Source organism: Heptranchias perlo, chromosome 43, assembly GCF_035084215.1.
Source record: "Heptranchias perlo isolate sHepPer1 chromosome 43, sHepPer1.hap1, whole genome shotgun sequence".
Taxonomy (NCBI): Eukaryota; Metazoa; Chordata; class Chondrichthyes; order Hexanchiformes; family Hexanchidae; genus Heptranchias; species Heptranchias perlo.
The window spans coordinates 1,132,885-1,160,295 of record NC_090367.1 but is presented as its reverse complement, the minus strand read 5'-3'; the positions used below and the strand labels follow the sequence as shown (position 1 = coordinate 1,160,295).

The 27,411-nt window shown below is 51.4% G+C and overlaps 1 protein-coding gene across 1 annotated transcript; it reads left to right on the top strand.

Moving 5' to 3' along the window:
- Positions 1-1,588: 1,588 nt before the first annotated feature.
- Positions 1,589-27,099, top strand: LOC137306385 (sorting nexin-32-like). The gene is made up of 13 exons (XM_067975541.1): positions 1,589-1,762; positions 8,910-9,014; positions 10,386-10,496; positions 12,019-12,140; positions 15,877-16,000; positions 18,285-18,389; positions 20,123-20,228; positions 21,482-21,557; positions 22,810-22,849; positions 22,967-23,053; positions 23,306-23,465; positions 24,504-24,589; positions 25,327-27,099. Exons 1-13 carry the CDS (start codon positions 1,721-1,723, stop codon positions 25,378-25,380), a joined length of 1,218 nt encoding a protein of 405 aa, XP_067831642.1. The 5' UTR covers positions 1,589-1,720; the 3' UTR covers positions 25,381-27,099.
- The last annotated feature ends 312 nt before the right edge of the window (positions 27,100-27,411 follow it).

Here is a 27,411-nt window from a genome sequence, read left to right as displayed (position 1 = left end):
GGAGCAGGAGGGAGGGGGGGGGGAGCAGGAGCAGGAGGGGAGCAGGAGCAGGAGGGAGGGGAGCAGGAGCAGGAGGGAGGGGAGCAGGAGCAGGAGGGAGGGGAGCAGGAGCAGGAGGGAGGGGAGCAGGAGCAGGAGGGAGGGGAGCAGGAGCAGGAGGGAGGGGAGCAGGAGCAGGAGGGAGGGGAGCAGGAGCAGGAGGGAGGGGAGCAGGAGCAGGAGGGAGGGGAGCAGGAGCAGGAGGGAGGGGAGCAGGAGCAGGAGGGAGGGGAGCAGGAGCAGGAGGGAGGGGAGCAGGAGGGAGGGGGAGCCGGGGTGGGTAGATGGACGGGGACTAGGAGTGGGGGCGAGAGGGGGAGTGGTGGTGACGTGCAGGGGGGAGTGGGGAGAGGGGAAGCAGTGGGGGGAGTGGGGACAAAGTGCAGGGGTAGTGGTGGAGGAGTGGGGGGAAAGGGAGGAGGTTGGGGGGGGGGAAAGGGAGGAGGTTGGGGGGGGGGGAAAGGGAGGAGGTTGGAGGGAAAGGGAGGAGGTTGGGGGGGGGAAAGGAGGAGGTTGGGGGGGGGGGGGAAAGGGAGGAGGTTGGGGGGGGGGGGGGGAAAGGGAGGAGGTTGGGGGGGGGGGGAAAGGGAGGAGGTTGGGGGGGGGGGAAAGGGAGGAGGTTGGGGAGGGGGGAGGGAGGAGGTTGGGGGGGGGAAGGGAGGAGGTTGGGGGGGGGGGGGAAGGGAGGAGGTTGGGGGGGGGGAAGGGAGGAGGTTGGGGGGGGGGGAAGGGAGGAGGTTGGGGGGGGGGGAAGGGAGGAGGTTGGGGGGGGGGGGAAGGGAGGAGGTTGGGGGGGGGGGAAGGGAGGGAGGAGGTTGGGGGGGGAAGGGAGGAGGTTGTACAGGGGGGAGGGGAAAGTGAAGTGGTGGGGGGGGAGGCGAGGGGAAGAGTTAAGTGACCAAAAATGGGGGATGGTGCAACTTAGCAGTGACGTCACCGACATGGCAGCTCATCGCCCTCGTACCCTGACGTCACCGCTCCGCGAAGCTCTGGTCAAACTTCCCGCCAAAAAGCCGCGGGCTGCCAGAAGGGGGAGGGGGGGCGGTCAGCTGATTAAACTGTTTAAGGAGGCGGTCGATCTGGAAATTTCTGTCATCACAGTTTCGTTGAACAGCGGGTCCGTCAAACAAACTCCCCCTCACAAAATAAAGAGATGTCAACGCCATGTTCAGTTCCTACTGATAAACCACCTATTTATTAAAAAAATATATAATCGTCGTCAGGGCAGTTCCCCCGATCTAGGAGGGGGATAAAAAAAATCACCTCCCCCCACCCCAGTTACAGAGAAAGTGGGATCGTTTAAAAGGAACCGTAGTTATTGTTGTGGATTTTAACCGAGTTCCGCTGCGAGTAGAAAAAAAATTAAAAATAATACCGCTAATCGCCCGTTCCCCCTTAAAGAGAAGGGGCGCTGACGTTGATTGACGTGGTGACCGTCCAATCGAAGACGTCGGGGCGGCGGGATGAGCCAATCGGAGCCGGGAAGGGGCGGGGAGCCGACGAGGCGTGTGCGCGGACAAGAGGGGTTAGCGGAGGGGGTGGGGGGGAAAGGTAACCCGGGCCTGTCCGAGGTAGTGTGGACCTCCCAACAGCCGGAGCAGACCTCCCACCGTCGAAGACCATAGGGTTTATATAGAGAGGGGGGTCTGAGGAAGAGACCAGAGGCATCAACAGGGCAGGAATGGAGGGCAGCCCAGACCTGTTTGAAGGGGAGGACTCTAAGGTAATAAAAATATTAACCAAAAACACACTAAAAAACCCTTTTTACTTTCATTTTGTTGTTAGCAGGACTAATTGGGAAATAGGTCAGCTGATCCATGGAGGGAATCAGGTGCTGAGAATGAGAGATAATTCTCTCCATCTCTTAAATCTTCAACTTATTTGATTTAAAACCTGAAGCTTTTTAATTGTTTATCTGCTAATTGTTAATTTTAAATGTTCCAGCTTGTCAGTGAACTAAATTAACCATTCAGTCTTGCTGCTGCCACTTCCCAGGTGTGTGTTTGTTATTTTCTTAAAATGTTGTCTGTTGTGTATTTGCAATTTGTTCCTTTTTTTAAAATGTATATCTCGCCTCTGAGTCAGAAGGTCGTGGGTTTGAGCCCCCACTCCAGAGACTTGAGCCCCATAATCCAGGCTGACACTCCCAGTGTCGGTGCTGAGGGAGCGCCGCGCTGTCGGAGGGTCGGTGCTGAGGGAGCGCCGCACTGTCGGAGGGTCAGTACTGAGGGAGCGCCGCACTGTCGGAGGGTCAGTACTGAGGGAGCGCCGCACTGTCGGAGGGTCAGTACTGAGGGAGCGCCGCACTGTCGGAGGGTCAGTACTGAGGGAGCGCCGCACTGTCGGAGGGTCAGTACTGAGGGAGCGCCGCACTGTCGGAGGGTCAGTACTGAGGGAGTGCTGCGCTGTCGGAGGGTCGGTGCTGAGGGAGTGCTGCACTGTCGGAGGTGCCGTCTTTCGGATGAGACGTTAAACCGAGGCCCCGTCTGCCCCATGTCAGGTGGATGTAAAAGATCCCACGGCCACTATTGGAAGAAGAGCAGGGGGAGTTCTCCCCGGTGTCCTGGGGCCAATATTTATCCCTCAACCAACATCACTAAAACAGACTATCTGCTTATCACATTGCTGGGATAAGTGGGATCTTGCTGTGTGTAAATTGGATGCTGTGTTTCCTACATTACAACAGTGACTACACTTTGAAAGTACTTCATTGGCTGTAAAGCACTTTGGGACATCCTGAGATGATGAAAGGTGTGATAGAAATGAGAGTTCTTTCTTTAATTCTTTTTATCTAATGTTTTTTTTTCCAAGTGCTATTATTTTGTCTGTCTGTCTTTTTTCTTTCTTTCTTTTCTGTGCCCCCTTTTCTCTTTTTCTCCTCCTCCTTTCCCCCTCCCCCCAAATCATCTCTTCAGATATTGAACATCTAATTGATGGAATTTGTGTTTGCTATGATCACTCTCCTTACCTTTTATCCAGAAGAAGGTTAATTATTGATTGTGGAAGGAGAGGAGTCCTGGGCCAGAGAGTAAATTCTATAAGTGGGTCAAGTTCTGGAAACTGGGACCTCTCGTCTTGTAAGTTACCCAGTTCTGTGCCTGCAGTTTCAGTGATGGGCTGTTGTTAATTGAGACCGCTGCCCTATTTTAGCTAGCTGCAAGGTATATATTTAGTTTTGTGAATAACCTAGGGAGAAAAAAAATGAAGGTTTGATATCTAGACTGCAGCAGCTTTGTATTTTTATTTTCTCCTCCAATTTCTCCCTGTCTCTTCTGAAGATGGAGGGTGTTTCAGCTGCCCTCCTCCACCTCAATCCCTCCTGTATCCCTCCCCCCACCTACATCTAACCAAAGTGGCCAGACCTTTTCAGGTTATTTGACCGTGGGGTGCATCACCACTGAGTCCTATGATGTCCTTGCTCCACATAGTGTGCACGTGCTTTGCCGCAGATGACGCTAGATAGCATGAGAGGTGGGTGGGGTCAGGGGAATAGCCAGGACCAATTTCCAATCATGAAGACTGGGACCAGTTGTAGTCCCTCTTTTTTCCCCCACTAACTCAGCACAGTTTGGGACTCGAACCCAACACCTTCCACAAGTGTCAGCCATGGCTCAGTGGGTCGCACTCTTGCCTCCGAGTCAGAAAATCGTGGGCTTGAGCCCGTAATCCAGGCCAACACTTGGAGTGCTGTGTTGTCGGAGGTGCCGTCTTTCGGATGAGACGTTAAACCGAGGCCCCGTCTGCCCCTCTCGGGTGGATGTAAAAGATCCCACGGCCACTATTGGAAGAAGAGCAGGGGGAGTTCTCCCCGGTGTCCTGGCCAATATTTATCCCTCAACCAACGTCACCAAAAGCAGATGAACTGGGCATTCATTGCTTCCTGAGCTGCTCAGTAAAGTTAATCCAACAACATCTTGCGTTTATTGAGTGCCCTTAACACTGAAAAATGCTCCAGAGGTGTAGAAACGCCCTGAGCTGAAGATTAGGACAGGAGACCAAAAGCTTGGTCTGAGATGGGTTTTAAGGAGGAGAGTGAGGTGGAGAGATATAGTGGGGGGGAATTCCAGAGCATGGGGACTAGTCGGCTGAAGGCACAACTGCCAACAGTGGAGCAAAGGGAAGGGACGACAGAAAAGGTCAGTCAGAGGAACTGAGAGTTTCGGTCGGTGTGGGCGGAATTGTAGGGCTGGAGGAGGTTACTGATAGGGAGGAGCGAGGAAGGATATGTCGGCCTTGGAGGGGGTGCAGTTCAGATTAACCAGAATGATACCAGGGTGTAAAGGGTTAAATTATGAGGACAGGTTGCATTAACTGGGCTTGTATTCCAGTGGGTATAGAAGATTAAGGGGGTGATCTAATCGAGGTGTTTACGATGATTAAAGGATTTGATCGGGTCGATAGAGAGAAACTATTTCCTCTGGTGGGGGGAGTCCAGAACAAGGGGGCAGAACCTTAAAATTAGAGCCAGGCCGTTTGAGGGGAAATTAGGAAGCACTTCTTCACACAAAGTGGGGTGGAAATCTGGAATCCCCCCCAAACCAAAAGGCTGGGGGTCAATTGGAACTTTCAAGATTGAGATGGATGGATTTTTGTTGGATATCTCGGGATACGGAGTTACGATACAGATCAGCCACGATCTGATTGAATGGTGGAACAAACTCGAGGGACTGAAAGGCCCTCCTCCTGTTCCTACGTCTTGGGGAACGAGCCCTTAATTGGACTCTCGGGAATCAATAGCTGGGGTTTGGAGGGTTGGCAGCTTCTGAATTTGAGCTTAAACAAATTTGTTTTCATCGTGGAGCTTAAGCACTGGTATCAGTGCGGGAAACATTTCTCTAAACGCGCCCCGCCCGCCCGCCCCTTACAAAAATCAAGTTCTCTGCTGAATAGTAATCCCATTCCCCCTTGAGCTTACCGACACTATCCACCTTCTGGCCTGTGTGGGTTAGTTACTGCCCACCTCACCCAGCTGAGCGAGTTGGGTGGGAATGTGCGAGCACGAGAAGGAAGAGCGGGCTGGAAAGTTAACTTTTCGTGACCTTCTGTTCCGGTTAATTTTCTTCTGCCCTGTGACTGCTCCAGCGGTGCCACACTTAACGGGCAGAAACGTGACTTGAGATCTCGTGCCGTGTTTGGGTCTGATGTCGAGTTCAAAGGCATCACCACTCTTAACACCGTGTCTCCCCCCACCTCTCCGACGTTTAACGAATGAGACGTTAATCCGAGGTCCCGTCTGCCTCCCACGTCATTTTCTTTCTGATTTGTGAAAGAAAGAGCTTGCACGTCCCAGAGCGTCTTGAAGTGCAGTCACTGTTGTAATGTAGGAAACGGATCAGCCAATTTGTGCACAGCAAGATCCCACAAACAGCAGCATGATAATGACCAGATCATCTGTTTTTTTAAAAGTGTTGGATGAGAGATAAATATTGGCCCAGGGAGCTGCTCTTCCAATGGTGTCCGTGGGATCTTTTACGTAAACCAAGGCCCCGTCTGCCCCCTCGGGTTTAACGTCTCATCTGAAAGACGGCACATCCGACAGTGTAGCACTCCCTCGGTACTGGCACTAGTGGAGTGTCGGCCTGGATTATGGGGCTCAAGTCTCTGGAGTGGGGCTCGAACCCACGACCTTCTGACTCGGAGGCGAGAGAGAGACGGCTGACACGGTGTGTCTGTAGCCTCGGTGGGAGGGAGGGCTGCAGGATATCTCCCTTTGATCCCCCCGCTGACTCCAATCTACTTGCAAGTCAGATCGCCTGCTGACGAGCTGTAGAATTGGAAGTGCGGACTGAAGTCAGGAGCAGACGTGACCCAGAAGTTTAGATTTTGTGAGCAAAGCAAATAGCGTGGGTATAAACCCTCTATATTTAAATCCAACTTTGTGGCACTCAATTTGCCAAATCTTGAGCGAGACTAGAACGATCTCCGGGGAGGACAGATGAGGCCTCGGTTTAACGTCTCATCCAAAAGACGGCACCTCCAACACTGCAGCACTCCCTCAGTGCTGGCACCGGGAGCCTGAATGCATCTGACTGTGGCTCGGTCAGATTAGCAGCTGAGCATGTGGTCAGCAGGAGGTTCCATTTGTGACCTCGGCCAGAGCAGGGGGTGCCTCAGGCCATTCCCCGCCCCCCCCAAGCCTCTGATCGCTGTCCTTTGACTCCAGCTGGAAAGTGCCTGTGCGGATGGTGGGTGAGGATAAGATCGGGCTGGGCAACGCCTGCTAATGTTGCACGCCCGGCCGACGCTCGCAGGGGCACAGGTGTGAAGACCGTGCAGGTGACTCGGTGGGTCTCTGTCTCAGAAGGTCGTGGGTTCGAGCCCCCACTCCAGAGACTTGAGCCCCATAATCCGGGCCAACACTCCCAGTGCAGTGCTGAGGGGGTGCCGCGCTGTCGGAGGGTCGGTGCTGAGGGAGCGCCGCGCTGTCGGAGGGTCAGTACTGAGGGAGCGCCGCGCTGTCGGAGGGTCGGTGCTGAGGGAGCGCCGCACTGTCGGAGGGTCAGTACTGAGGGAGCGCCGCACTGTCGGAGGGTCAGTACTGAGGGAGCGCCGCACTGTCGGAGGGTCAGTACTGAGGGAGCGCCGCACTGTCGGAGGGTCGGTACTGAGGGAGCGCTGCGCTGTCGGAGGGTCGGTACTGAGGGAGCGCCGCGCTGTCGGAGGGTCGGTACTGAGGGAGCGCCGCACTGTCGGAGGGTCAGTACTGAGGGAGCGCCGCACTGTCGGAGGGTCAGTACTGAGGGGGCGCCGCGCTGTCGGAGGGTCGGTGCTGAGGGGGCGCCGCGCTGTCGGAGGGTCGGTACTGAGGGAGCGCCGCACTGTCGGAGGGTCGGTGCTGAGGGGGCGCCGCGCTGTCGGAGGGTCGGTGCTGAGGGGGCGCCGCACTGTCGGAGGTGCCATCTTTTGGATGAGACATTAAACCGAGGCCCCATTTGCCCTCTGGAGGATGTAAAAATCCCACTGTTGCTATTGGAAGAGCAGCAGGAGCGTTCTCCCTGGAGACCTGGGGCCAATCTTTATCCGTCATTAAAACAGATTATCCAGTCATTATCACATTGCTGTTTGTGGGATCTTGCTGTGCACGAATTAGCTGCTGTGTTTTCTACATTACAGCAGTGACTACACTTAAAAAAAAAAAAGTACTTCATTGTCTGTAAAACACTTTGGGACGTCCGGAGGTGGTGAAAGGCCCGGTAGAAATGGGAGTTTCTTCTCTCTGGGAATGGGAAATTTCCAGGGTTGCATGTGGAGATTGTGTGGTTAATTAAACTGTACCCCAGCACGAGTTAGCGTCTTCAGCAGAGACGGATAGACCCCCCCTCCCCCTGGTCTAAACCCATTAATTTCCCATTGTGATGCATTTCAGTATGTTTAATGCAGATAATGTACACCAGCGTGTTCACTTTTTTTTTAGTTGATTTGTTTAGTGGCCTTCTCGAAGATTCTGTGTGGCTACTTGAGTCACTGCCCCTGTGAGCAGCTCCCAGTACTTATTCCATGCTTCACACTAATTGTCGGGGGTGGGGGGATCCCTTTTTATTTCCCCCCCCCCCCCCTCCCATAGAGGGTGTCGTCTTGGTCACTGTGTAGAGAACGTTTTAAAGTTTCCCCCACCCCTATTTGTTGTCTTGCACCTGGTCACTTATATTTGTGTGTGTGGCTGTCTTGCCCTCCGCGCTCAAATAGCTGCTGGGGCGCGCTCGCACAGAACGGTACGCGGGTGAAGCACGCGGCAGGGCAAGGGGTTTTGCCTCCTGTGAGAGCATCGCTCAGGGTGAGGACGGCAGGTGTCACCGAGGGGGCCCTCTGTTACACAGAAGAGGGTGAGTGCAGGCTTTGACCCCTTGTGTCCTAAATGTGGACTCTCCCTTGGTGAGTGTGCAGGGGGGATTGACTAGAATGGTACCAGGGATGAGTGACTTCGGTCATGTGGAGAAGCTGGGGTTGCTCTCCTTAGAGCAGAGAAGGTTATGGGGAGATTTGATAGGTGTTCAAAATAATGAGTGGTTTTGAGTAATTTTTTCTTGCAGCAAGTTGTTTATAATCTGAAAGGGCGGTGGAAGCAGATTCAATAGTAACTTCCAAAAGGGAATTGGTTAAATACTTGAAAAGGGAAAAATTTGCAGCGCTCTGGGGAAAGAGCAGGGGGGAGTGGGACTAATTGACTGAACGGCCTCCTTCTGTGCTGTATCATTCTATAGAACAAAATGTATTTTTTCAATCCAATTTAATTAATTTTCAGTCCCTTGTTGAAACTTGCAGGCTCCCTGTACCTATTAGTCAAGAAGAGCAGGGGGATTGTGATCTAGCTGAGTACCAGTGTTGGTTAATATTCCCACAGAGTTCAATGGTTACTGTCAGCAGTTCGGAAACACACAGTCGCAATGTGGTTCTCCTGTGTGGACAGTGGTAGAAACTGAATTGATTCCAGAAGGGAGTGATCAGTCCAATGTTTGTGTTAAATAAGGGGTTTAGAACATAATCTCCCCTTTAGTTTAGCTAGCTCCTGTGCAGGGATAGGTACAGCATGGGTTAGATACAGAGTGAAGCTCCCTCTACACTGTCCCATCAAACACTCCCAGGGCAGTTACAGGGTTAGATACAGAGTGAAGCTCCCTCTACACTGTCCCATCAAACACTCCCAGGGCAGTTACAGGGTTAGATACAGAGTGAAGCTCCCTCTACACTGTCCCATCAAACACTCCCAGGGACCTGGGCCCTCGTCACTCTGTGGGGCTCAGTATCACACCAGGGTTTTGTGTTCACTCCCCCGTGTCGAATACTCCTTGATGTCTGTAAGCCGACATCTGCTGTCTAGTTTGTGCAGCAACGAGCCAGTCTGAGTGCAGTGTGTGTGTTTTGTTATGCAGTCAAGGACCATGTCGGTGGATCTGCACACAGATTCCTCACTGCAAGTCGAGATCTCTGATGCGGTCAGCGAGAGAGACAAAGTGAAGTTTACGGTCCACACTAAGGTACGTGAGCAGGAGTAGGATAAACTTGCATTAAAATATTACAATATTTGTTTGCTGCGAACTGCTGGTAAGTGACCCTGCATCACTACCTGCAGAGTAAGGGAGTGCTTCACTTACCCAGGTGTCAGCTGTGGTTCACTGGGTGTCTCTTTCTCTTTCTCTCGTTCTCTTTCTCTCTCCTTGGTCAGAAGGTCATGGGTGCAAGTCCCTACTCCAGAGACTTGAGCCCATAATCCAGGCCGACACTCTCTCAGTGCCAGTACTGAGGGAGCGCTGCACTGTCGGCGGGTCAGTACTGAGGGAGCGCTGCACTGTCGGCGGGTCAGTACTGAGGGAGCGCTGCACTGTCGGCGGGTCAGTACTGAGGGAGCGCTGCACTGTCGGCGGGTCAGTACTGGGGGAGTGCTGCACTGTCGGAGGTGCCGTCTTTCGGATGAGACGTTAAACTGAGGCCCCGTCTGCCCCCCTCGGGTGGACGTAAAAGATCCCACGGCCACTATTGGAAGAAGAGCAGGGGGGAGTTCTCCCCAGTGTCCCTCAACCAACATCAGTAAAACAGTTTATCTGATTGTTGCTGTTTGTGGGATCTTGCTGTGCTCAAATTCTCTACATTACAACAGTGCCTACACTTCATTGGCTGTGAAGCAGGTTGGGAGGCGATGAAAGGCGCTATGAAAATGCGAGCTCGCTGAGGTGGGACTCGAGTGATGAGGGGAGTGGGGGTGGCGTGTTGGGCTGAACGACTTCTCCTGTTGCATGTGGGCAACTGCGACAGTGGACGCAGACGGTTACGGGAGGGGTGAGGTCCCACATCCCACCCCTGGTCTGTGCTGAGATGGCTGATCTCAACTGGGGATACAATTTGTTTCCGCGTCCCTGGGTTAGGGACGGGGGCGGGGGGGGGCGACAGTAAGCCCGTGAGTGTGAGGTGGTGCTCCCACAGTGGAATAGCATGCTGACACGACACTTTGGCACATGTGCACCTCCAATTCTGGCCTCTTGCGCATCTCCCCGATTTCCATCGCTCCGCCATTGGCGGCCGTGCCTTCAGCTGCCTGGGCCCGAAGCTCTGGAATTCCCTCCCTAAACCTCTCCGCCTCTCTCTCCTCCTTTAAGATGCTCCTTAAAAATCTCCCTCTTTGACTGAGCCTCTGGTCACCTGTCTTAATATTTCCTTATGCGGCCCGGTGTCTGATTTACGTTCCTGTGAAGAGCCCTGGGACGTTTTACTATATTAAAGGCGCTATATAAATGTAAGTTCTTGTTCCCCAACAAGAGGGGGCACGCTCAGAGGGGTGATATTCTGAGCTAGTAAGAACACATGATATTTGAAACACTGATTTTTTTTTTCTTTTTCTCCCTTCGTCTCAGACGAACCTCGCTCACTTCAAGCAGCCGGAATTCTCTGTGGTTCGTCAACACGAGGAGTTTATTTGGCTCCACGACGCATATGTGGAGAATGAGGATTATGCTGGGATTATAGTGAGTGACCGTGGACCAGAGTTTGTACAGTCTGCACTGGGTTGTGTTTCTTTAAACCATAGTGCTTGTGATATTTGTGTGTGTGGAGGTGCGGCACGTAACTTCTGGTGAAAGGAACACTGTCCCATTTCAGTCAGCATCAAACACTCCCAGGACCGGTACAGCACGGGTTAGATACAGAGTAAAGCTCCCTCTACACTGTCCCATCAAACACTCCCAGGGCAGGTACAGGGTTAGGTACAGAGTAAAGCTCCCTCTACACTGTCCCATCAAACACTCCCAGGGCAGGTACAGTATGGGTTAGATACAGAGTAAAGCTCCCTCTGCACTGTCCCATCAAACACTCCCAGGGCAGGTACAGCACGGGTTAGGTACAGAGTAAAGCTCCCTCTACACTGTCCTGTCAAACACTCCCAGGGCAGGTACAGGGTTAGATACAGAGTAAAGCTCCCTCTGCACTGTCCCGTCAAACACTCCCAGGGCAGGTACAGGGTTAGATACAGAGTAAAGCTCCCTCTGCACTGTCCCGTCAAACACTCCCAGGGCAGGTACAGGGTTAGATACAGAGTAAAGCTCCCTCTGCACTGTCCCGTCAAACACTCCCAGGGCAGGTACAGGGTTAGATACAGAGTAAAGCTCCCTCTGCACTGTCCCGTCAAACACTCCCAGGGCAGGTACAGGGTTAGATACAGAGTAAAGCTCCCTCTACACTGTCCCATCAAACACTCCCGGGGCAGGTACAGGGTTAGATACAGAGTAAAGCTCCCTCTACACTGTCCCATCAAACACTCCCAGGGCAGGTACAGGGTTAGATGCAGAGTAAAGCTCCCTCTGCACTGTCCCGTCAAACACTCCCAGGGCAGGTACAGGGTTAGATACAGAGTAAAGCTCCCTCTACACTGTCCCGTCAAACACTCCCAGGGCAGGTACAGGGTTAGATACAGAGTAAAGCTCCCTCTGCACTGTCTATTGAACCCAGTGATATTTCCATTTCCTCTTGAGTGCAGTTGATCTGGGGGGCTCTCTCTTTCCCTGAGTCAGAAGGTCGTGGGTTCGAGCCCCCACTCCAGAGACTTGAGCCCCATAATCCAGGCTGACACTCCCGGTGCCAGTACTGAGGGAGCGCCGCACTGTCGGAGGTGCCGTCTTTCGGATGGGACGTTAACCCCAGGCCCTGTCTGCCCTCTCAGGTGGATGTAAAAGATCCCACGGCCACTATTGGAAGAAGAGCAGGGGGAGTTCTCCCCGGTGTCCTGGGGCCAATATTTATCCCTCAACCAACATCACTTTTAAAAAAAAAAAAAAAACAGATTAACTGATCATTATTTGTGGGATCTTGCTGTGCACAAATTGGCTGCCGCGTTTCCTACATTACAACAGTGACTGCACTTCAAAGAAAAAGTACTTAATTGGCTGTAAAGCGCTTTGGGACGTCCTGAGGTGGTGAAAGGCACGATAGAAATGGGAGTTCTTTTTCTTCACATGTTTGAGCCCTTTCCCTCCAATTCTTCCCTCCTCGCAGATCCCCCCAGCTCCCCCGAAACCAAACTTCGACGCGTCGAGGGAGAAGCTGCAGAAGCTTGGGGAGGGGGACGGATCGATGACCCGCGAGGAGTTTGCCAAGATGAAGCAAGAACTAGAATCGTAAGTGGGGACGGGGATTCGGGAGGGGTGGGTGGGTGGGGGGGGTGTTGGGTGTGAAGAGGAGGAGAGGAGCCAGCCTCCGTTGACTGCGGATTTATTGGGATGGGGTCTCCTCGATCACCTCTCGCGACTATCTTGTCGCAGGCGCCCCCGGCCCTTTCCTCCCCCGTGTTGGCACTTCCCCGGTGCCTGGAGCTTTGGCTGTCGGGCGACCTGTGCAGTCTCGGGCTTGTGGGGCCCTCCACCATTGCCTCCTCTCAGTATCTTAACCAGAACATTGAGGTCGCAGGGATCAGAGAGGTTCTGTCGCCCATGTCATTGAAGTGGGTTTGCCAGTCTGTGTTGGAGACTGGCAGCCCTGGGACCGATATTGCTCTCATTGTAGCGAATGTACAGCATAGAAACAGGCCATTCGGCCCCACTGGTCTATGCTGGTGTTTATGCTCCACATGAGCCTCCCGTTCATCTCACCCTATCCCCATATCCTTCTATTCCTTTCTCCCTCATGTGCTTATCCAGCTTCCCCTTAAATCCATCTACACTATTCACCTCAACTACTCCATGTGGGAGTGAGTTCCACATTCTCACCACTCTCTGGGTAAAGAAGTTTCTCCTGAATTCCCGATTGGATTTATTAGTGACTATCTTATATTTATGGCCCTTAGTTTTGGTCTCCCCCGCAAGTGGAATCATCTTCTCTGCATCTACCCTATCAAACCCCTTCCATAATTTTAAAGACCTCTATCAGGTCACCTCTCAGCCTTCTCTTCGAGAAAAGAGCCCCAGCCTGTTCAGCCTTTCCTGATAGTTATAACCTCTGTTCTGGTATCTTTTTTGCACCTTCTCCAGTGCCTCAATATCCTTTTTGTGATGTGGAGACCAGAACTGTGCACAGTCACTCCAGGTGTGGTCTAACCTCACTTTTAGAATCATAGAATGGTTACAGCATGGAAGGAGGCCATTCAGCCCATCAAGTCTGTGCCAGCCCTCCCCAAGCAATCCAGCTGGTCCAACTCCCCGTCCTTTCCCTGTAGCCCTGCAAGTACTTATCCAGTTCCCGTTTGAAAGCCACAATTGAATCTGCCTCCACCACCCCCTCGGGCAGTCCATTCCCGAGCATAACGTGCGTGTGTGGTCAGTGTTATGGTTCTTTTGCCAATCATCTTAAATCTGTGTCCTCTGGTTCGTGACCCTTCTGCCAATAGGAACAGTTTCTCTCTATCTACCCTGTTTAGACCCTTCATGATTTTGAACACCTCTATCAAATCTCCCCTTAACCTTCTCTGCTCTAAGGAGAACAACCCCAGTTTCTCCACGTAACTGAAGTCTCTCATACCTGGAATCATTCTAGTAAATCTCTTCTGCACCCTCTCTAAGGCCTTCACATCCTTCCTAAAGTGCGGTGCCCAGAATTGGACACAATACTCCAGCTGTGGCCGAACCAGTGATTTACAAAAGTTCATCATGACTTCCTTGCTTTTGTACTCTCTGCCTCCTATTTATAAAGCCCAGGATTCTGTGTTTTTTTAAACCACTTTCTCAACCTGCCCTGCCACCTTCAAGGATTTGTACACATGTACCCCCAGATCTCTGTTCCAGTAACCCCCTTTAGAATTGTACTCTTTGTATTGCCTCTCCTTGTTTGTCCTACCAAAATGATCACTTTGCACTTCTCTGCGTTTAAATTTCATCTGCCACGTGCCCGCCCATTCCACCAGCCTGTCTATATCCTCTTGAAGTCTATCACTATCCTCCTCACTGTTTACTCCCCTTCCAAGTTTGCAAATTTTGAAATTGTGCCCTGTACATCCAAGTGCAAGTCATTAATATATATCAAGAAAAGCAGTGGTCCCAGCACTGACCTCTGGGGAACACCACTGTACACCTCCCTCCAGTCTGAAAAACCACCGCTCACCACTACTCTCTGCTTCCTGTGACTTAGCCAATTTCATATCCATGCTGCCACTGCCCCCTTTATTCCATGGGCTTCAACTTTGCTGACAAGCCTATTACCTGGCATTTTATCAAACTCCTTTTAAGTCCATATACACCTAATCAACCTTCTCTGTTATCTCTTCAAGAAACTTAATCATTAGTTAAACACGATTTGCCTTTAACAAATCCGTGCTGGCTTTCCCTAATCAATCCACCCTCGTCCAAGTGACTGTTAATTCTGTCCTGGATTATCGATCCTAAAAGTTTCCCCACCACCGAGGTTAAACTGATTGGCCTGTAGTTGCTGGGTTTATCCTTACACCCTTATTTGAACAAGGGTGTAACATTTGCAATTCTCCAGTCCTCTGGCACCATCCCCCGTATCTACGGATGTTTGGAAGATTATGGCCAGTACCTCCGCAATTTCCACCCTTACTTCCCTCAGCAACCTAGGATGCATCCCATCTGAACCAGGTGACTTATCTACTGTAAGTACAGCTAGTCTTTCTCGTATCTCCTCTTTATCAATTTTTAGCCCATCTACTATCTCGACTACCTCTTTTACTGTGACGTTGGCAGCATCTTCTTCCTTGGTAAAGACAGATGCAAAATACTCATTTAGTACCTCAGCCATCCCCTCTGCCTCCATGAGTAGATCTCCTTTTATGGCCCCTAATCAGCCTCACCCCTCCTTACTCCCCATTTACTGTTTACATGCCTGTAGAAGGCTTTTGGATTCCCTTTTATGTTGGCCACCAGTCTATTCTCATACTCTCTCTTTGCCCCTCTTATTTCCTTTTTCACTTCCCCTCTGAACTTTCTATATTCAGCCTGGTTCTCACTTGAATTATTAACCTGATATGTGTTATACACCCCCTTTTTCTGCTTGTGTAGTTTTGTTCCGACTATTCCCTTTCCCCGCGTCCCACGGGGGGGTGGGGGGGGGTTGTTCTCTTGTACCCCACCCAAGGGGCCGTTTGACATGAAGTGTGCCCACACTTCGAAGGGTAGATTTACCAATCGGCATCTCCTTTTAAATCCTTCAAGTTGCTGCCGCTGGTGGATAACAGCGGTCGGAACATCTAGCTCGAGTGTTGGCAGACTGTTTGACTGTGGAGGGCGTCGTGTAGGAGCCCGATCCTGCTCTCAACCCAATATCTGTGCATGGGAACACTTTTATTTTTCTCTCGGGCTCCGTCAGGCCTGGCTGACCATCGACCTGTGGTTTGGCAATCCATGGGACAGCATGCGATGGACATGGCGGGGGGGGGGAGCAGTTCCTGCTCTTCAGTGTCGAGTCACTCCCCCCTTCAGCTGGAAGGTGCCTGTGTGACTACACTGGGAAAGGTTAGGACTGGGGCTTGGCTCTACTGGCCCCCCTTTCATGGTCGAATATCCCACGGACACTCCCTGGGCTCAGGCGTGAAGAATGGCCCAAAGGGCAGCTGGGACCTGCGGGGAAAAATGCACCTTCACCCGGCAACAGTCAGTGCCCTCGGAAGGGAGGGTGGAGGAGAAATGGCCACATCTCGTGATTAGTCATTGGATATCTCCCCTTTCTCCCTCTCTATCTCCATCTCCCCTTTCTCCCTCTCCGCCCCCACCCCCATTTTCTCTCTATCTCTCTGCCTTCTCCCTCCCCTTCTCTCTCTCTCTCTTTCTTTCCTTCCCCCCCCCCCCCCCCAAAATCCTCCCCTTCTCTCTATCTCTATTTCCTTCCCCCCCCACCCCACCCTCCTTTTCTCTCTATCTCCGTCTCTCTCTCTCCCCACATTGACAGTTTCTGTCCTTCTCTCCTCAGTGAGTACCTGGCCATCTTTAAGAAGACTGTGGCCATGCACGAGGTTTTCCTGCAGCGTCTCGCCGCACACCCCCTGCTCAGGAAAGATCACAACTTCTATGTATTCCTGGAGTACGATCAAGATGTAAGACTGTCCTCTCCCTGGGGGGAGGGGGGGGGTGCGGAGAATCCTTAGCCCGATGCTGTTGGTGGGACAGGGCCACAGGTACCCTCCAGTGACTGGCCTTTGTGTGTGGATCTAGTCTGGCTGCTTGCCCACAGCAGCCTGTGGCTCAGTGAGTCTCTCTCTCTCTCTCCTCCTGAGTCAGGAGGTCATGGGTTCGAGCCCCATAATCCAGGCCAACACTCCCCCGTGCCAGTGCTGAGGGAGGGCTGCACTGTCGGAGGGGTCGGTACTGAGGGAGAGCTGCACTGTCGGAGGGTCAGTACTGAGGGAGCGCCGCACTGTCGGAGGGTCGGTACTGAGGGAGCGCCGCACTGTCGGAGGGTCGGTACTGAGGGAGCGCCGCACTGTCGGAGGGTCAGTACTGAGGGAGCGCCGCACTGTCGGAGGGTCAGTACTGAGGGAGAGCTGCACTGTCGGAGGGTCGGTACTGAGGGAGCGCTGCACTGTCGGAGGGTCAGTACTGAGGGAGCGCTGCACTGTCGGAGGGTCGGTACTGAGGGAGCGCTGCACTGTCGGAGGGTCGGTACTGAGAGAGCTGCACTGTCGGAGGGTCGGTACTGAAGGAGGGCTGCACTGTCGGAGGGGCCGTCTGCCCTCTCGGGTAGATGTAAAAAATCACCAGACGTGGGACAGTGACCTGAAGCAGGAATCCTGGCTGATTGTTTGTTTCACCGACTCCCTCTCTCTGGCTAATTGTAACAACCCTATGATTAACACAGCTCTGCTCCCTTCCTGGTCCAGCTCGACCCTGGGCCATGTGGTCCAAGTCCCTGTTTCAATGTTGAGAATGTTTCCAGATGGCCTGACTGTCCTGACTGAGCATTGTATCCCCAAACATGGAGCTGTGAATAGACCCATGCAATTTATATAGTTTGTGGAAATGGGGCACATTGTCCAGCAGAGGGAGCAGCTGCTCCATTAAATGAATCTACAATGGCTGCCCTGTATCCAAATACATTCACCGTGTCTGCCCATGAGGGGCGAGGGCGAGGGCTGCAACAGATACAAGTATCCGCTCTGGGCTTGTATGGTGTCGACAAAAATCACCTTCAGTGTTGTGTAATACTCTTAATTTGTACACAGTGACGGACCTGTCCCCACCAGTACTGTACCCCAGTATTATACAGTGACAGACCTGTCCCCACCAGTACTGTACCCCAGTATTATACAGTGACGGACCCGTCTTTCCTTCCCCCCCCCCCCCCCCCACCCCAGTACTGTACCCCAGTGTCATGTAGTGACGAACCCGTCCCCCATTGGCGTGCAGACCCTGGGCAATATCTGCCTTGTTTTCACATGCCAGCCTGCACTGAGTGTCACCAGGCTGCTCCATCATGGGCACAGCTCAGCCAAGCTGATTCTGCTGTTGACCCAACACCCACAAACACAACCAGAGCTGCTCCTGCAGCCTGGGAAGTCCAGTATTGAATCTAAGCTGGAAACACTCAGCAGGTCAGGCAGCATCCAGAGAGAGAGAGAGAGAGAAACAGTTAATGTTTCAGGTCAATGACCTTTCGTCAGAACTGGAAGAAGTTAGAGATTACACAAAGGGAAAAGGCCTGTGATCGGGATGATGGTGCAAGGTGAAAAGCAGGGGGGTGGTAACGGGACAAGTAAAGATGGGTCCAGAGGAGGTGCAGAGGGCAACAGCAGAATCATTATCAGCACCCGCTGCCTGAGAGAATGGAAAACAATTTTACAACACCAAGTTATAGTCCAACAATTTTATTTGAAATTCACAAGCTTTCGGAGGCTTCCTCCTTCCTCAGGTGAATGTTGTGGGGGAAAAAAAAAATTCACCTGAGGAAGGAGGAAGCCTCCGAAAGCTTGTGAATTTCAAATAAAATTGTTGGACTATAACTTGGTGTTGTAAAATTGTTTACAATTGTCAACCCCAGTCCATCACCGGCATCTCCACATCAGGAGAGAATGGGAGCAGTGATTGTGACCTGAAGTTATTGCATTCATTGAGGCTGGAAGGCTGTAAAGTGCCCAATCGAGAGACGAGGTGCTGTTCCTCGAGCTTCACTGGGAAAGCATTCTATCCCCTGTGGGGGAGAGGGGAGGAAACGGAGAGGGAGAGAGACCTTGCTGGGTGTAAATTGGCTGCTGCGTTTCCCACATTACAACAGTGACTACACTTCAAAAAAAAAAGTACTTCATTGTCTGTAAAGCGCTTTGGGACGTCCTGAGGTGGTGAAAGGCCCTGTAGAAATGGGAGTTCTCTCTTTTTATTTAACAGCTGAGTGTCCGTGGTAAGAACAGGAAGGAATTACTGGGCGGATTCCTGAAGAACATTGTGAAGAGTGCTGATGAGGCACTGATAGCCGGGATCTCCGGGATTAAGGTACATCCTGGCCTCGTGTCAGCTGTTGACTCATTATTATCTTAAACGATGAAGTTGTTTTTTGTTTGCTCTGTGGGCAGCTGGGTTTAGTGATTAGATACAGAGTAAAGCTCCCTCTACACTGTCCCATTAAACTCTCCCAGGGCAAGTACAGCACGGGTTAGATCCAGAGTAAAGCTCCCTCTACGCTGTCCCATCAAACACTCCCAGGGCAGGTACAGCACGGGGTAGATTTAGTGTAGAGGGAGCTTTGACATTCCTTGAATCTGGCTCCCTTCTGCCCCAGTGTGACAGTCCTATCTCTCACACCTGCCGTGCTGTGGCCTTTCTGGAGGTTGCTGTCTTTGGCCATCAGTCTGAAGCAGTTCCCTGCTCTCTCCGGCTGCTCCTGGTGTACTAACTTCACTTTTTTTTGTGTGCGCGGGAGCTGGTTTGAGTCTGGTTGGACGTATTCTGGGAGGTGTCATCACATGACCCCCCAACCTCCCGCCATTGGTCACCCGACACGCCCGTCCTCGCAAAGCCCCATCTTCCCTTCCAATAGAATCATAGAATGGTTGCAGCACAGAAGGAGGCCAATCGGCCCGTCAAGCCCATGCCGGCTCTTTATAAGAGCAATCCAGTTAGTTCCATTCACCTGTTATGGAATCGTAGCATTGTTGCAGCTCAGACAGAGGGTTGGACAGTGAACAGAATCTTTGTTACTTGATTGACAGTCAACAATCACCCAATCAAAGTGTTATCTGCCATCTCCAATATTTTCATAACCAATAAACAAGTGTCCAAAGAGAAAGGAGGAATAAAAAAAAATGTACAATATTTGTTTCATTGCCCCCTATGATTTTAGGAACATAGGAACAGGAGTAGGCCATTCAGCCCCTCGTGCCTGCTCTGCCATTTGATAAGATCATGGCTGATCTGTGATCTAACTCCATGTACCTGCCTTTGGCCCATATTCCTTAATACCTTTTGGTTGCTAAAAAGCTATCTATCTCAGATTTAAATTTAGCAATTGAGCTGGTATCAATTGCTGTTTGCGGAAGAGAGTTCCAAACTTCTACCACCCTTTGTGTGTAGAAATGTTTTCTAATCTCGCTCCTGAAAGGTCCGGCTCGAATTTTTAGACTGTGCCCCCTACTCCTAGAATCCCCAACCAGCGGAAATAGTTTCTCTCTATCCACCCTATCCGTTCCCCTTAATATCTTTTAAACTTCGATCAGATCACCCCTTAACCTTCGAAACTCCAGAGAATACAACCCCAATTTGTGTAATCTCTCCTCGTAACTTAACCCTTGAAGTCCGGGTATCATTCTAGTAAACCTACGCTGCACTCCCTCCAAGGCCAATATGTCTTTCCGAAGGTGCGGTGCCCAGAACTGCTCGCAGTACTCCAGGTGCGGTCTAACCAGGGTTTTGTATAGCTGCAGCATAACTTCTGCCCCCTTGTACTCCAGTCCTCTCGATTATGAAGGCCAGCATTCCATTTGCCGCCTTGATTATTTTTTACCCCCGGGATTGCTCTGTGGTGTCCTGAAGATTAATCCTCGATTCCCGGAGACCCCGTTCACGTGTGACCTTCACAAGCAGCCGATGCAGGAGATGAGTCGGGTTCCAGAGGGAAGTGTTTGAAGCCCAGCCCCTGGGGGAGTGGGGGGAATCTGTGTTTTACTCGCTCCGTAGTCTCTCTCTCTCTCTCTCTCTCTCTCTCTCAGAAACTCTTCTCTCTCTTGCAGGAAGTGGACGAGTTCTTTGAGCACGAGAGGACCTTTCTGATCGAATATCACAATCGGGTCAAGGATGCCACGTTGAAAGCAGACAAGAAGACCCGATCACACAAAAGTACGTTTGCTCGTTCTCTCCTTCATGCCTTCCCGAATGTTTGTTTTGTTTCAGTTCCGTCCTCTTCATTTTATCAACCTCTGCTCTGTGTTCGTCCAAACTTCACTCGTTTCTCCTCCTTTTTTCACCCTCCCCCTAACCCCCCGGCCATTCCTCACTGTGTTGAAATTGAGTCTCACAGGAACAGGAGGAGGCCATTCAGCCCCTCGAGCCTGTTCCGCCATTCAATCAGATCATGGCCGATCTGTATCGTAACTCCATTTCCCCGCCTTGATTCCATATCCCTCGAAACCCAACAATAATCTTATCGATCTCCGTTTTGAAATTTCCAATTGACCCCCAGTTCCAGATTCCCACTCCCCTTTGTGTGAGGAAGTGCTTCCTGACATCACCCCTGAACGGCCCGGCTCTAATTTTAAGGTTCTGCCCCCTTGTTCTGGACTCCCCCCACCAGAGGAAATAGTTTCTCTCTATCGACCCGATCGAATCCTTTAATCATCTTAAACCCCTCGATTAGATCACCCCTTAATCTTCTAGACTCTGGAATACAAGCCCGGTCTCTGCAACCTGTCCTCGTAATTTAACCCTTTCAGCCCTGGTATCATTCTGGTGAATCTGCGCTGCCCCCCCCTCCAAGGCCGATCTCTCCTTCCTGAGGTGCGGGGCCCTGAACTGAACCCAGTCTCTCCAGATGGGGTCTGACCAGAGCTTTATACAAACCGTAATATAATTTCCACCCCTTAGTATCCCAGCCCCCGAGATAAAGGCCAACGTCCCATTAGCCTTTTTAAATTACTTTTTGTACCTGTCCACTCGCTTTTAGTGATTTCTGTACTTGGACCCCTAAATCTCTCTGCTCCTCCACAGTTCCTGAGCTTCTCGCCATTTAGACAATACTCTGACCTGTCTTTCTCTGGTCCAAAGTGGATGACCTCGCACTTCCCCACATTGAACTCCACGTGCTAGAGTTTTGCCCACTCATTTAACCTCTCAATGTCCCTTTGTAACTTTCTGCTCCCATCCACACTATATATTTACTGGGCCTCCTCACTTAGTGCCATCAGCAAACTTGGATATACAGCTCTCGACTCCTTCGCCTGAGCTATTTATAAATCTAGTGAAGAGCAGACTGGGGGTGTGAAGCTCTCCTATGTGTGGTGCACCACGCTGGGATGGTGATGGATCTACAATGGACTATCAGAAGGGAGCCGAGACACGAGGAATGAGCTGATACTCTGTCTCTGTCTCCACAGATGTCGCTGAGGATTACATTCCAATCTCGTCTGCCTTGTCTAGTCTGGGAACGCTGGATGCCAACCCACTCAGCAAGTACGACGGCCGATTGCCGGCCCTGAGCGCGTTTGTTCCTGATTATCGTGTGTGATGGGTGAATCTGGGACGTTGGTCTTTGTGTCGGCCGTGTCTCGGTGGGAGGCGCTCTCTTTCTCTGAGTCAGAAGGTCCTGGGTTCGAGTCCCCGCTCCAGAAACTAGAGCACATAATCCAGGCCGACACTCTCTCTCCCGGTGTCAGTACGGAGGGAGCGCTGCGCTGTCGGAGGGGCAGTACGCCCTCTCGGGTGGATGTAAAAGATCCCACGGCCACTATTGGAAGAAGAGCAGGGGGGAGTTCTCCCCGGTGTCCTGGGGCCAATATTTACCCCTCAACCAACATCACTTTTTTAAAAAAAAAACAGATGATCTGATCATTATCACATTGCTGTTTGTGGGATCTTGCTGTGCGCACATTTGCTGCTGCGTTTCCTACATTTCAACAATGACCACACTTCACAAAGTACTTCATTGGCTGTAAAGTGCTTTGGGACGTCATGAGGTGGTGAATGGCCCTGTAAAAATGTAAGTTCTCTTCAATTTTCTTTCACTAAAGGGTTTGGGAATCGACCTCAAGGCAGCACAGTTTTATCTGCAAAGTTCTGCTCTGTATTTATAGCACACGTCCTGACTGGCTCATAGTGATTGCATCTGCCTAGTGTTTGAATAAGGTGGGGACTGCAGTTTATAATCTCAGTGTGGCATATGATTGATACGATGGCCACTTTTCTTATTTCCTTTTGCCAATCTTTTAGAAGGTGCATTTATATAGCACCTTTCATGACCTCAGGACACCCTAAAGTGCTTTCTTTTTGTTCCTGCTCCCAACTAACCCATCCTGGGAGTGTTTGATGGGACAGTGTAGAGGGAGCTTTACTCTGTATCTAACCCCATGCTGTACCTGCCCTGGGAGTGTTTGGAAATTCCCCAGCAAAGAGAAAATTAGTAGCAGTCAAAGTGCTGAGATAGTTACTTGGTCCGTCTTCTCCCTGAACCCTGCCAACTCCCCTCTGGATTGTGAGAACCAGCCTGTGTCTGATGGATGTTTGGCACTGGGGCAGAATGACACCTCCAACTGCAGTCACATTCCCTCTTGCAGGCTTTTGAGCGGTGTCGGTCGATCCCGGGGAATCAGGCCGCCAATTCCTGCGGCCATGAGCATTGCAGGGTTTCTGGATCCCGCAGTCACCGGTTGGTCAGTTTGAGCTGAGAGATTTCCAAGGAGATCAACTTTTTCTCTTTTTTTTGCAGAAACTTCCTCAGACTTGCAGAACTATTTGAGAAACTCCGGGTAAGTGCGGACAGATTGCTCCTTGGCCACTGCTGGTGTCTCGTCTCCTGGGGACAGGCAAATAAATAAATAAATAAATAAATAACGTTATTTAATCTGTTGCATTACTTTATCCAGAAACTGGAGGGTCGGGTGGCATCGGACGAAGATTTGAAACTTTCGGACTTGTTAAGATATTACATGAGAGACTCGCAAGCAGCAAAGGTAGGAGCTTCCCCCCTCACCTCTCCAACCCTGTTAATTCCAGAATAACTCTCTGGAATTCCCTCCCTTAAACCTCTCCGCCTCTCTCTCCTCCTTTTTAAGACGCTCCTTAAAACCTACCTCTTTGTCCGAGCTTTTGGTCGCCTGTCCTAATATCTCCTTATGTGGCTCGGTGTCTGATTTACGCTCCTGTGAAGCGCATTGCGACGTTAAGGCGCCATATAAATGCAAGTAGTTGCTGTCCTTCTTCAGGATCTCTTGTACCGAAGGGCTCGCTCGTTGTCTGATTACGAGAACGCCAATAAAGCACTGGACCGAGCCCGGATGAAAAACAAGGAAGTGAAACAATCGGAAGCCAACCAGCAGCTCTCCTGCCAGAAATTCGAGAAACTCTCCGAATCCGCCAAGCAAGGTAAACGGCCACTGGGGCGTTCCCTCCGCGCTGATTTCGAAGATTCGCGTGCGTGGGGTTGGCGGGAGGGGGAAGAGTGTGGTGGGTTTAACAAATTCTGACAGGGTCACCATCCAGGACCCCGGCTGGAAAATTGATTGCGTGCAGATCGGCTGAGTGGTATTGGGCGTGATTCCCCCAGAGTCGAATAGTGCACGCCGCTACAGGCTCAAGATGGTGCCTCACTATGGTGCCCTTGGGCTTCCTGTACGTCAAGAGGGTGGGGCCGGGGGAATCTAATGTTTAACCTGGGTTCATTCAAACTTCATTGAGTCTGGTCTCCCCGTTTTGTTTACTTAGGTCATCGGGCGTGGCTCAGTGGGTCTCTCCCTCTCCTGGCTCAGTGGGTTTTTCCCTCTCCTGAGTCAGCAGGTCGTGGGTTCGAGCCCCCACTCCAGAGACTTGAGCCCCATAATCCAGACCGACGTTCCCAGCGCACTGCACTGTCAGAGGGTCAGCCTTTCGGATGAGACATTAAACCGAGGCCCCGTCTGCCCCTCTCAGGTGGATGTAAAAGATCCCACAGCCACTATTGGAAGAGCAGTGGGAGTTCTCCCCGGGGCCAATATTTATCCCTCAACCAACGTCACTTTTTTAAAAAAGCAATGATCTGATCATTATCACATTGCTGTTTGTGGGATCTTGCTGTGTGTAAATTGGCTGCTGCATTTCTTACATTATAACAGTGACCACACTTCAAAATAAAATACTTCATCGGCTGTAAATCGCTTTGGGATGTCCTGAGGTGGTGAAAGGCGCTGTAGAAATGGGAGTTTGTTCTTTTTTTCCCCAACTTATCCCCTGCCAAGTCACTCCCTCTGTCTCAGGCCTCCTGTCACACTGGCCTGGTTTGAGATCTGCATCGACCAGCGTGGGAGCCTAGCAGAGATCGCGGTCCAGCCTGCTGGAAGTTTTGTTAGGGGCACCTTTTTGAACGTGGTATCCTGGGGGGGGGGGGGGAAAGGACTGTGACCAAACCTTGACTTTCTTTTCACGCAGAACTCATGGACTTTAAAGTTCGAAGAGTCGCCGCCTTTCGGAAAAACATGATTGAAATGACGGAGCTGGAGCTGAAACACGCCAAGGTGGGTACTGGGCACCGGGCATAGACTGAACCAGTGGCCGGCGGGCGAGCTGTACCTATTCCAGTATTGACTCACATTCTGTACGTCAGGGTCTCACCGTTTTCTGTGTCTCCCTCCCTGTTTCTAACCTCCTCCAGCCCTACGACCCTCTGAGATCACCAACTCTGGCCTCATGCCCTTCACCCCACCATTGGTGCCTTCAGCTGTCTAGTGGCTGTGGAGCTGAGCCTCGGGGAGCAGCGCGGTACAACCCCCCCTGTCCTTTCTGTCCTACACTGGCTCCCAGTCCGGCAACACCTCTTTTAAAAAAAATTCTCAACCTAATTTTCAAACCCCTCCGTGGCCCTCGCCCCTCCTCCAGCCCTACAACCCTCCGAGATCTCTGCGCTCCTCCAATTCTGGCCTCTTGCCTATCCCCGATTTCCTTCGCTCCACCATTGGCGGCCGTGCCTTCAGCTGCCCGGGCCCTAAGCTCTGGAATTCCCTCCCTAAACCTCTCCGCCTCTCTCTCTCCTCCTTTAAAACCTCCCTCTTTGACCAAGCTTTTGATCACCTGTCCTAATATCTCCTTATGCGGCTCGGTGTCTGATTTACGCTCCTGTGAAGCGGCCTGGGACATTTTTACTCTGTTAAAGGTGCTATATAAATGCAGGTGGTTGTTGTTTTGGGGGGTGGGGGGAGCAGTTCCAGTCTCTGAAACCTCACTTGAGTAATTGCTTTTATGTCTCTGCTTCCAGGCCAACCTGCTGCTGCTGAGGAACTGCCTGTCCTCGTTGAAAGGAGACCAGTAGCACCTCCCCCCCCCCCCCCCCACCCCATTGCCCCTCCCTGTGCGATCACTACACTATTGGAGAAGAGCAGCTTTCTTCGCACAAAAAAAGAGAGATTTGTTTATTTTTATCATGTTAGAATTGTGTTTGGGGGCTGATGCGATGAAGGCCGGGAGTGTCAGGGTGATGTTGCCAGGGTTTTGGACCCGACTCCTGAGAGTTGGTGCCTGGGAGGCAGGCCTCAGTGTGTCGTGTGTGTGTGGTGAGGGGAGGGAAGATGACCATATCCTTCGTCTGTTCCAGCCAGCATTCCAGTCGGGAGAGATTCTATGCTCCCACCACCACCGCCCCCCCCCCCCCCCTTCCACCATTCGAAGAAGCATTACTCCTCCTGGGTCACTGTCTGTCAGCTCCTCAATGCAGAGGACCAAAGAGCTGCCCTTTGATTCCCTCTTCGATGCTCCCCGAGCCCCTCCAACGTTCCCGGCTCGAGACCAGCTGCCACTTTCCCAATGCCGCAGTATGCCTTGGTCTCGGGGGGCACCCCCTCCCAACGTGAAACTAGCCCACTGCTACTTGCCGAGCAGCTCAATTGTCGAGACCCTTGCAGTGGTTAGTGTGGGGTCTGTTTTCTCTCTCCCTTCCTCACCTTGATTCCCACTGTGTGGCTGCAGCCCTCTCCAGGGACAGAGAAGTGCTCACTTTCATCTGAGCTAAAATTCTCCACTCTGCACTGCCAGGGTTCCATGGGGAATGGGTCTGAGCAGGTCCAAACCCCCGCCCCCCCCCACAACCAAGTCAGCATTGAATTGTCCCGTCTCAGGCCACAGAGGGGAAGTGGGAAACTGTCACATAGGTGCTCCTTAGATTGGGACAGTGTAGAGGGAGCTTTACTCTGTATCTAACCCTGTACCTGCCCTGGGAGTGTTTGATGGGACAGTGTAGAGGGAGCTTTACTCTGTATCTAACCCTGTACCTGCCCTGGGAGTGTTTTGATGCTGAAACGTTCCATTGCAGTGAGGGATTGTTGGTGCCAAAAGAATTCAACAAGGACCAAAGCAACACTACGTATGGCCACGGTGGGGGGGAAATGGAAAAGAGCTCAGTGCTGCTAATCTCCTGGCTGCAGTCTGCCCCTGCTGTACAGAATTAGGCACATGGGAGGGGTAATTGTAATTAACACTTGTGTATGTGTTCACCTGCAAGAAAAGTTGTGGTGTAAACACACATGTATTGCTCCAGTGTTCCGATTTTGATACGGCTGTGAGTCTGAGCGCCTCGACTGTGATACCTTTTGTCTAGCCCTGTTTGATTAATATTGGTAATGTTTTGACTTTTTAAAAAAAAACTCAAAATACAAAGTGTCAAAAAGATTAAACCCCACAAAATGGCTTTTTTAAAAATGTCAAAACATTGGAAGTTTAAACAATGGAAGCTGCTGCCTTTACAACTCTTCCAAACTTGATGTAAAACTCACCCCTGTAGCCTGTGCGGTGCCATCAGGAAGACAGTTATGTTGGAACACTTAGTGCGCACTGTGGCAGATTGGTTTATCTTGAGGCTGCTGTGTAGGGCAATTAGAGGGTACAGTAATCTGTTGAGGACCTTGGCCCTTTTTATTTTAATGTGTGTGTGTGGAATTGTCTGTCCTCCTGTTTAATGTGAATCTTGGACCAGCTCCCAATTACACTCTGCCCTGTTGATTGATTTATAAATAAAATGCTGAGCAGATTATCAGTCTGTTGTCTTATTTGTTGACTCTTCATGTTAAACTCTTAACTATCCTCAACTGGAAGAGTCAGTGCAGGTCATGTATCTCTTTTTCTCCCCCCTCAGAATCAGGTGGTTGTGGGTTTGAGCTCCATAATTCAGGCCAACACTCCCAGTGAAGCATTGAGGGAGTGCTGCAGGTGTTATCTTTCAGATGAAAGTTAAAAGATCCCATGGCCGCTATCCTCAGCATGGGAGTTTTCCCCTAATGTCCTGGGCCAACATTTATCCCTCAAACCAACACTTCAGATTATCTAGTCATTATCACATTACTGGTTGTGG